At 27.7% G+C, this 11,558-nt stretch overlaps 1 protein-coding gene across 1 annotated transcript; it reads left to right on the top strand.

The window, feature by feature from the left end:
- The first annotated feature begins 1,459 nt into the window (after nucleotides 1-1,459).
- LOC129904004 (heavy metal-associated isoprenylated plant protein 3-like) lies at nucleotides 1,460-4,411 on the top strand. The gene is made up of 5 exons (XM_055979535.1): nucleotides 1,460-1,553; nucleotides 1,644-1,818; nucleotides 2,630-2,889; nucleotides 3,386-3,473; nucleotides 3,601-4,411. The coding sequence occupies exons 1-5, from the start codon at nucleotides 1,545-1,547 to the stop codon at nucleotides 4,083-4,085; spliced, it is 1,017 nt and encodes a 338-aa protein (XP_055835510.1). The 5' UTR covers nucleotides 1,460-1,544; the 3' UTR covers nucleotides 4,086-4,411.
- The last annotated feature ends 7,147 nt before the right edge of the window (nucleotides 4,412-11,558 follow it).

The following is an 11,558-nucleotide window of genomic DNA, read 5'->3' as shown; positions in this document are numbered from 1 at the left end:
ATGAAACTTTTTAAATTTCTTCTTTTATTTATATTTATATTTTTTATTTTTTTTACTTCTCTTATGTTTATTTATTTTTAATTATTCAAATATTTTCTAAAAATGTATTTTTGATTATTTATATTTCATTTCCTTCTCATTTTCAACCTTTACTTTTTCACGTGATTCCATGCAATTTTTCATATTATTTATTTATTTATTATTCTATTTTTTTATTTGCATAATTTTGTTAGTATTTTAATTTTTAAATTAAAGTAGAATTCATTATTAAATAAGGTAGTAGAATTACGTTTTCCTTTTCTTTTAAATCGTATTTATGTACGTTGTATTGAAATTTGATATAAAAGTATTATGTTTATTTTTTTGTTTTGAATTTAGAATTTATGTCATATTTTCAATTTCATTTGTTTTAGTAGTATGACTTGACAGTTCACATTGCAAACCATTTATTTTTTAGTTAAATTTGATAGATTATTTTTTTGTCAAATGTTTTAATTTTAGGACATTATATTTATAATATTAAATTTTTTGTCAAACATACATTTCATGATATTTATAAAAATCTTATATTTTTAGTTTTTATGTTAAATTAATTAAAATATATCAATAAATTATTTTTTATAATATTAGTTAAGAGCATATGTTTATTAATTAATATATATATATATATATATTTATCTTAAATATTTAATTAAATATTATTTATAAATGTCCTTATTTGTCTAATATAATTTTTAAATGATTAATTTTTATTTTTAAAATTTCAATATAGCCTTATTATTGCACTTTTACAATCAAACAGTATAGTTGTAATTTCACTGTAAGTACATTCTAACAAACAAAAAGGTCATTATAATTACTAGGCTGTGTAATTACTATCTCAGTAATTACACCAAATTTAATTATTAGGTGACTTTCCAAACAGACCCTTCTTGAACTAAAGTTCGATCAATAAATATTATATTTTTTAAAAACAAATAATTTTGTGGTCGAGTATTATACTTTTGTTATGAACTTTTGACTAATTTGGTAAGATTGTATAAAAAAAATTAAGGCAATTTAAATAGTTTTTATAACTTATGAAATTTTTATGTTTATGAATAAAAAAATATAATTGAAAAACTCCAAATTACATGTCCAAACAAAACTTTAAATTTATCTCATATGTTTAATTTCATATTATGATTTTATCTTATATGATTAAACGAGCCCTATATGAAATATCCAAATAAATTAAACGAGCCCTAAAGTGTGTATAAAGCATTTTTTTCCTCCATGCATAAAGTAGTATCATGATAGCATAACATGCATGCATACTTAAGGACATGATGACATCTCACACATTTCCATGACAGCTCACTGTACCACACGGTCCACTCTCCACTTCTCTTGCACATACACATACACAACTACCCTTCTCTCCCCCGCCCCCCACCCCCACCCCACATTTATATAAATTCTCCTACCCCTTTCATTTTCTACTGTGTTCTCAATTTTCATTTTCTAGAATTTCTAGAGACTTCTTAGAATATTATCATCACAAAATGGGCGAGGTAAGAGCAAAAACTGGTGATTCTAATGGCGATTTTTGTTTTCCGGTGACTGATTTTGTGACATTTGCGGTTTGTTTTTTTGATTTGCAGAAGAAGAGTAAGAAGAATGAAGGAGGAGAGAAGAAGAATAACAGTGGAGAAGTAGTGGAGAAGAAGGAAGGAGGAGAGAAGAAGAACGATGGAAACTTAACTGTTGTTCTGAAATCGGATTTTCATTGTGAAGGCTGTGTTACTAAAGTTGTCAAAGCGATTCGAAGCTTTGGAGGTATATTATAATGGCGTATTCCGTTGGATTATCAAAAAAAAATGAAAATATTTGTTGTTGTTGATCTGTTTGGTAGTGCTCTGTCTCAATGTTTCTGCATTTTTTGCTTTAATTGAACAAAAAATGACATGTTATTGATGTTGTGGTTATTCTTCATTTTGGTAGTGCTTTGTTTCAGTGTTCCTGCATTTTACTTTAATTGAACGAAAATTGGACATGTTATTGTTGTTGTTATTCTTCTAATTGGTAGTGTTGTGCTTCATTGTTTCTGCGTTTTGCTTTAATTGAACAGAAGTTGATATGTTATTCTTGTTCTGCTTCTTCTTTTTGGTAGTGTAGTGCTTCATTGTTTCTACGTTTTGCTTTAATCGAACAAAAGTTGATATGTTATTGTTGTTCTTCTTTTTGGTAGTGTTGTGCTTCACTGTTTCTGCGTTTTGCTTTAATTGAACAAAATTTGATATGTTATAGTTATTCTTTTTTTTTTTGTTGTGCTTTGTTGCAATGTTTCTGCATTTTGTTTTAATTGAAACAAAATTTGGCATGTTATTGTTGTTCTTCTGTTTGGTAGTGCTTTGTTTCAATGTTTCTGCATTTTGCTTTAATTGAACAAAAAATTGACAGTTGTGAATATTAATTGCTTGTTCTTCAGAGTGTGTTGAAATTTACTGTGTACTCTTTGAGTCAGAAGTTAATAGACAAATGAGCCTCCTCTTGTGTTTTTTTGCTTTTTTGAATTTCTCAGAACCGATGTTGACTTGTGTTCTCTTATACATAATTTTACTTACTGTGTTGAAATTTTTAAAAAAAGGTGTGGAGAAAGTTACGTGCGATGCTGATTCGAAAAAGTTGACGGTAATCGGAAAAGTTGATCCGGTGATGTTAAGAGAGAAAGTTGAACAGAAAACACACAAACATGTTGAACTTGTCTCGCCGGTACCGAAAAAGGACGGCAAGGGAAAAGGAGGAGGCGGCGACGGCGACGGTGGTGCCGGAGAAGAGAAGAAGAAACAGAATAAGGAAAAGGAGAACAAAGGAGGAGGAGAAGACAAAAAGACCAAAGAGAAAGAGGTACTGTAAAAATTACTGACAAATTATTGCGTCGTATTGCTCGTCGTTTTCATTCTGCTTCATTACTTCCATTGTTATTCCGATCCTTTTTTGTCTTTATTTGCGCATCTGGCGCATTTTAGCGTTTCCTGGTGTCTCATTCAACATTCAATTGTTCTTTTCAAATACCCAGTATATTCAAAACAAAAGAATTTTCTTCTGATTCATTTGTCTCCGGAATAAGCGGTAAAATCATGTGTACCAAAATGTCACATGCGTATTTTAGCGGTTTGTTCCCTGTATTGGCGCATCAGTTAATTGTTCATCATTCAAAATCTGTAAAATTTAAATTTTTAAATAATTACGTGATTCTCACGTTTATCAGTTACGGCGATGATTAGTCAAAACTGACAAGTGATGATAATTGCTGAATATTCTGATGTTTATTATTCATTTAATTTAATTCATCCTTAAGCATTTTTTTAATTTCTGATTAGCTTTGCAATTTGTTTAACAGCCTCCGATCACAACGGCGGTGCTGAAGGTGCGTCTCCATTGTCAAGGATGTATACAGAAGATCTCCAAAATTGTCACCAAATTCAAAGGTCATATTTGAAACATCTAAATTCCTGACACTATTTTTTTTCCCTCTACTCTCACCAGATTCTACTTAGTGGAATTCCGTTGGGTATTGTTAGGATGGGAAATTGATGTGTGGTGGTGAATGTGCAGGGTACAAGGAGATGAAAATAGACAAGCAAAAGGATTTGGTGACTGTGACAGGGTCAATGGACATGAAAGAGTTGGCGGAGGTGTTGAAGAAACATTTGAAGAAGGAAGTTGAAATTGTTCCGCCGAAGAAAGAAGGCGGAGATAAGAAAGAGAAAGGTGGTGACGGTGGTGGTGGTGAAAATGGAAAAGGTGGCAATGGCGGTGGTAAAGGGAAAGGAAAGGGCGGGGAAGGCAATGGCGAAGGAAAGGGTAAGGTGAAGGATGAGGTAGGCGGTGGTGGCGATGGTGGTGGAGAGATGATAATGAATAATAATGTAGGCAATGGTATGCAGATGATGCAGCAGCAAGTCCAATTTGGGTATCCATACCCGTATATGTACGGGTCTGTTTATCCAGCTGACCAGCTTCAGAACCCGTACCCGGTATCAGTTCATGCCCCTCAGCTCTTTAGTGATGAGAATCCAAATGCTTGCAGTATTATGTGATGATCATGAGAATGGAAAATAATCAGAACTCTTTTTTTGGCAGAAGTTTAATTATGATAATTTTAGAGAAATCAAAGCTAAAAACTTGTAGATAAAGAGAAGAGGGCCTGGTGATAATTATTATTAGTACTAGTATTAATCATAATATGTATGTAATTAGGTTCTAAAAATGGGTCAAATGTTCTAAAATTAGATAATGATTATTATTAGTTTTTTAAGATGGCCTTTCCACTACTAGTTGTGGCTTAGTTCTGAACTTGTAAAATTTCTTATCTTGTTTCCAATTTTTGTATGTTAATTTAGTGAATCAACTCTAGTTGTAGCCATTTGTCTTGCATTTGAAGTTGGATTACTCTTAATTTCATCATGACTTTCTTATTACTTTGTTTTCTCACAACTTTTTTACCAGTACTAGGTATGGGTAAGCCGTGTACATATCATTTTTTTTGGATCTCATTTGTGAGATTAAACTAGTTTGTTTGTGGTGGGGTAAAAAGGCAAACTTGTCAAAAGTAGTACATAGAATTTTTTCAATTTGTGAATAATGATGCAATTGAATAGTAAGGCACTCATGTTTTCTCAGAATATTCTTGTATGATTCGTCATGGAATGACTAAATGTGTAGGGTTAATGAGATCTTAAGATGTGATTCAATTATTCCCACACAAGTGAGATGACTAAAGTTAAAAGTGGTGGGTTTATATTTGCTAAAAGGTTATTTATAGTTGGTTTGTATGATTAAGCTTATGAAATTTGTTTATTTTTAAAAAATATGGCCAGACAATCTTAAATATATTCCTCATTTATCAATCTTAAAGTATGACCTTTAAGGAAGGGTGTGTATTGGTTTGATTTGATTTTATGTATTAATGGTTTAGTTTATTGATTTTTAATTTTTAAATATGCTAAATCAATAAGATATTTTTATCAGTTATTTAATGGTTTGATTTTTGATTTAATTAATAAAAAAATACTCATAAAATAAATATATAATTTTTTCAACAATTTGATGTAACAGAACAACAATATATAACGCAGAACAACAATAAATTGATAACATTTATTTTGATTCGATTTATTGATTTTTCACTGCCACTAAGATATGGGTGAATTCTCGTCTCATTCAATTCCTTTTCGTGGTAAAAATTTTTTTAACACTATTATTGTAATCACTGCTCGTAATGACAAGGACATAGATTTATTCAAAGCTGCCGCATTATTTTAGAGGGTAAAAAAACATTAAATTCGCTATTTAATGGAAATTTTTAATTGACCAAATTGAGTAATAAATAATTAAGAAATCAAGCATGGGTTTTTGCCCCAATGCCTACGGCGCCAAAAAAAAAAAGGTGCAATAATAAAGATTTAAGAGTATGTGGCCAAATAGAGACATTCACTTGGCTATATGGCACCCAATTTTCTTATACTCACATTTTTGGATTTGAATAATTCGTATATTTTATTTAGACATTTAAATTATGATATGTTTTGATTGAATATTTAATCACATGATAAAATTTTCTTAGTTAATATATCTGATTCAAATTTTGAATTTCTTTTACGTATCTTTATAAATATTCATCATATAAATAAGTCAATCACATAAAATATATTATATTTTGCATTAATTTCACGTGTGATAAAAAAATGAATGACTATTTAAGGGTATTCTTTAATTGTCCAAATTGAGTAACTAAATATTCAAATAGCTTTGAATACACCACCGATAACCATTTTATTTGGAGATTTAAATTATGATTTGTTTTAATTAAATATATTTGATATAGTTAATTCATATTTTTGAAAAGTTTTCGATGCGTATTCTTAAGCATTTATTATATAGATAAATTAATCATATAAATTATGCCGCCTCTTTAAATTATACATATCGACATACATGCTTGCGATTTTATAGTTTGTCGAAGTCAATATGTATAAGTAAAAAATATATCATATTTCAAATGATTAATTTATGTACATAACAAGTAGTTGAAAATACACACAAGTTTATAAAAATACTTTATCTAATCATAATTAGAGTATGTAAATAAAATTTGCTATTAATAATAATAAATGGTCATTTAATGGGATTCTTTAATTGACCAAATTGAGTAGTAGTAGTAGTAGTAAATAATTAAGAAAATCAAGAATGGGATTTTGCCCCAAAGCCTACGGCGCAAAATGAGTGCAAATATGTGGCCAAGTAGACAGGGACATGGACATGAAAGTTTTGAAGGCAACTGACACTCTGTAAGTTGCAGTCTATAGGGCTATATGTCACCACTTTCCTCTTATAATTTTTCTAAAGACAAAATACATAAACATGTTATTTAATTTAATTTTAATTGATATTTATAATTTTCTAATTTTAAGCACATAAAAATAAATACATAAATTTGTATAAAATTAAATAAGTAGACATATATCTTTTATGTGATAAATAAGGTGAGATAAACTCGAACTGATTTGTATTATGTCATATAGAACATGTGTGACTGAACTTTGGACTTTTCTTTCTTTGTCTATTGTTCGACCAGAGAGAAAGCTACTGTATTCACATCTGATAGGATTCAAATCTATGGCCCTATGTAACCAAAAAAGATGTCTGATCAGACTGCGCTACACCACCACCCCGAAATATATAGATCCACCCGATCGATAAACACTCGAACTGAATCCGCCCATCCTTTTGGGCACAGGAATGCGAGAATCGATCCGAGTAATTATTCAATTTTATATAAAATTAAGTATCTATTTGTGCACATCCAAAGATGAAGGGCACAGATAACAACTAAAACCAATAGCTAAATGGCACACTGATGTATTACCTCTCTTAATTGTACACATCAATAACATTGCATTGTTTTGATCAATAAACAACCTTAAAGTGGTTTTGAGTAACCTTGAGGTTTTATGATTTATTAATGTTTATATGTATAATTAAGGGATGTAACATATTTTAAATTGTTGATTTATCTACGTAAAACACATTTGAGAAATCTTTTTCAAAAATTTTAACTAGAAATATTCAATAGAAATACTTTCAATCAAAATAAATCGTACTTCAAATATCTAGATAAAATTTAAAGAATTGTCGATATATCCTATCCAATCCTAAGGCTAAGGGTACCTCTTTTTTAAAAATTTTTTAAACAACTCATCGCCGTACAACAGACTCCACTAAAAGGACTAATTCTTAATGAATTCAATTGAAAAAAATGTTTCTGCATTTATTCTTTTGTCTTCAATCAATTACTACTGCATATTATAATTATCGCTGTAGTACTTTTTGATGAAATAAATAATAGTAGTACTTGGGTATATTTATTTGAATTTAGACAGAGAATATTTATATCAAATTGGTACTTGTAACATTTTTTCATTTTTGGGTCCAATTATACTACGTATGCCAAAAGTGCAAAATTTCGACAAGAATCAATTAGAGATTTGTTAAAAATTAGCTTGTTTGAAATGATTTTGATGAATTTTCTATCAAAAATTTCATATTTCTGACAATATTTGACGAAAATTTCATTATATGAAAAAGTGTTCACAACAATCTTTTTCAAATTCTCTTTTTGATCAATGAGTACGATAAATGAAATGAAAATTAGATAAAATGACATTATAGTTCGCTCGTAAGAAGATAGACGCACCATTATAAAGATGAATAAGATGGCTTGTGTCACATTTACAATTACATAAATTTATACGATACATTCTTCGTATTTTAGAATTAAATAAGAACATTCTTATGTCTAAGGTTCGGATATTACTGGTTAAAGAATTACTTTTAATAGGAAACATTTCATTTTTCAATGCGGAACTTTTAACAAGAATTTGAATTTAATCAAATTTCTATATGATACTCCATCCGTTCTATTTTAGTTGTTATGTTGTGCTTTTCGAAAGTTAATTTGATTAATTTTTAAAGTTAAATTATATTACTTATACTCAATATTATAAAGTAAAAAATTAGATATTCAAAAACTACATGAAAGATATTATAAGTTATAATTTTTTTTTCATATCAATATGATGATAAAAAATATATCTTAAAATATTAGTCAAGGTTTATATAATTTGATTCTTAAAAAGGAAATCATGACAACTAAAATGGGACGAAGAGAGTACGAAATTACGAGTGAAAAAAAAAAGTAACAGTAAGTTACGTTTAATAATTGAAATTTCTTTTTAGTAATTATAGCATTGACTGTAAATTAAATGTAATTTGGTCAGCCTTGAAAAGAGGAGGAGAATTATTATGTCGGCCTAGGAAAAAAACAAAACCTTTTTATTAATCTTAAATAAGATATTTACGTCCTAATCCTAATTTTATACCAAAATTAAAATCTTAATCCTAATAACCAAACAGCTCAAATGTTTCAATGAATTTGACTAGTGTGTGGTCTCATAAACATATGATAAGTGTTTATGTTAGATATTTTTATTTGAATTTTTTTAAAAAAAAATTATGCGTGATCTCAAATATTCATTATGAAGATAAGTTAATTATTTAAAATATGTCATATTATTTAATTATATATATTAACTTCAATAAGTAGTAAAACATCAAATTTGTTCCAATTGAAGCTTATATATATAATTAAAGAAGATGATATATTTTATGTAATTAATTTAACTATCTAACTGATGCTCGAGAATGCATATATCTATACACCTTAATTTGATTCTAAGTTTTGAACTAACAACTAAATACTACAATTTTGAGAATGCATATATAATCCACCTCAACTCGTTCCAATTGTGTCTCATAGACGCTCAGTACTTATGAGACACATAAAATTTGAAAGTGTCTAGATGATCAATTTGCAAGTTGAAGTGTTCAACGACATTGTGATTAGAACAAGTTAAGGTGTTTAGATGTAAATTCTCAAAATTTGAGTGTTTAATTGTCAATTAACGTTAAGTTAAAACTATATACTCCTTCTATTTTACTTTATGTGGTACATTTTTCTTTTTCGTCAATCCAAAAAATAATGATACATTTCTATATTTAATAACAGTTTAACTTTAAAATTACCATTTTATTCTTTATGAGATAATTAATAGTCACACAAGCAATTATAACTTATTTTACATCACAAATTTTAATACATTGAATTTTAAATTCTATATCAAATAAAAAAATTCACATAAATTGGGACGATTAGACGAAGGGAGTTTGTAATATGCATTTTTTTTTTGTGAAGATTAGAATGATTAATCACTTATTTTATTTTGATTCTCCACCTAGCGTTCATAATCTGTATTGAAGCTTTGATAAGTTTGAATCGCACATTACAGAATTTATTCAAAAATAATGTTTCCAACATAATTTTTTCTATAACGATAAAATAATGAACCACTACTACACCTACTAAGCCAATTCTCGAAGAGCCCATTGTCCCACGTTGTATGTAGTACGATAATAATTAACGTAGTAGTAGTAGCCTAGTAGGAAAGACATGATGTGTCACATGACATTATATGATGACCATCATACAAATTTCAATGCCATGAAAGTCATCTCTCTCTCCTATTCTCCAAATATTTAATAAAAATTCTTTCACATTAAAAAATTATTCGAAAGGTAAATATTCTTTTATTTCAATTCTCTAAAGTTTCTATATAAGGGTAAAAAACAGATTAGTATATATGACATATATAAAATAAATATAAAAAAAGCAACAATTAATCATTGAAAGGATATGCTGCAGCGAATAAATTAAGATTGCTCTTTTTGAATTTGAGTTAATTAAACTTTAATATGAATATTAAACATTGAATGAAAAATTTAAAAAAAGACGATAAAGCAATTATTTTTGATTTTAGTATTATTTGTCCCAGAAAAAAACCCGAAGAGCTTGATTGAGAAATTATTTTTATTTTTTAGTTGGTGTATGACATTTGTATTGATGTTCAATTAATTTTAAATTAATATTGATAAGACTCAAATTAAGGGTAACACAATACTCCACAAAAGTGACTTGATTCTTAATATTAAGAACAAAAGAATATTTATCTCTCTATCCCAATTCTTACTTATTTGGTTGAAAAAACTTGAATTTCCTTAAGTGTTGGGAAATTTTTAATTCTCTTCATTCAAATTCGCACCATTAAAAGTTTATTATAAGGATTTACACGCGTCTTATTAAAAATGACTCCATTATTAAAATTCTAAAGTGGAATTGTTTATAGAAGTTTATTATGAAGATTTAAAACACTCTCTATCGAACCGAAAAATTGGAATCGTTTTTAGAAGTTAAATTATTATTATTTTTCAAAAAAAGAAACTTAGGCATTATAAATTCATGTTTTTTTTTGTATGAAATTTATGTCTTATGATGAGTTGGGTGAATAAAAACAAATGCAATGAATAGTTGGTACTTTCCAAGCTAATTATTTAATAAAAAATATAAATAAATCTTCATGGAACACCTCCAAATCCAATCACTCACTTTTAAATATGACTAGAAAAATATTGTAATGAAAGAGGTGTGCTTTTAATAAATATATACATAGAGAGAGAATTGTTTTCCAAAAAATAAATACAATATTTTGATTTATTATTTAATATTTGATAAATAAGCATAATATATTGTCTCAATATCAGATGTATAATTTAAACAAACACTTATTTTACTGATTCTCTCTACTCTCACAAAATAAGTCATTTTTCTAAAAAAAATATTTTATAAAATATCTCAACCAATTAAATATTAGAAAACCAAAAAACCAAGCACACCCTTAATTAGATTCCGTTTGGACATAATTTTCTTTTTCCTTTTTCTAAAAAATAACAAGAAAACCAAAATAGTGTTTGGTTATACATTGGACTGACTTTTGAAAAAATATTTTTTTTAAAAAATAAATTCACAAAATTTTAACTTTTTTAAAATATAAATATCACTTTTTTTTTGTAGAACACACATATTTAAATATACTTGTAAATTTCAACTCAAAGATGGTATACTTTGATTAGATTCCATTGGCATGTGGAGTATGAATGTGGGGCTTCAATGCATTTTTAGAGGTGATGATTACTTGAGGCCATGCCCATGTGTGTTAATCTTCTTTTTATTCTTTTTCTTTTTTTAAAGATTTGGAAGGAGATTGAAAAAAGTCATGAAAAGGCATGAAAAATTATTACCCTCTCAATTATCCTAAAGTTTCCATCATAAAGTTTGAAAAAAGAGAAGAAAAGAAAAAGGAAAAGAAAAAGAGAAGAGGAAAAAGCTTCCTAAGGGTGAAAGTAGGTGATAAGAAAAAGAGTGTAACTTATTTTTTTTAATTATTATTATTATTATTATTATTATTATTATTATTATTATTATATGTATATAGTATATAGAATTCTTTACATTGTCAAATTAAGTAAAGGATGTGTATAGGTACTATTTCTTAAAATATGAGATGTGTAAACTTGGAAATAGAATAGAGATATAGAACAGACTTTTGGTTTCTCAATTA

The sequence above is a fragment of the Solanum dulcamara genome, chromosome 9 (genome assembly GCF_947179165.1).
Source record: "Solanum dulcamara chromosome 9, daSolDulc1.2, whole genome shotgun sequence".
NCBI classification, from domain to species: Eukaryota; Viridiplantae; Streptophyta; class Magnoliopsida; order Solanales; family Solanaceae; genus Solanum; species Solanum dulcamara.
This window is presented reverse-complemented; position numbering and strand designations above follow the sequence as displayed.

Bases quoted from the DNA above. Each gene is read 5' to 3' on its own strand.
- LOC129904004 (XM_055979535.1), top strand. The intron at 1,819-2,629 runs GTATATTATAAT...TTTTAAAAAAAG, and splicing joins AGCGATTCGAAGCTTTGGAG to GTGTGGAGAAAGTTACGTGC. The intron at 2,890-3,385 runs GTACTGTAAAAA...TTTGTTTAACAG, and splicing joins AAAAGACCAAAGAGAAAGAG to CCTCCGATCACAACGGCGGT.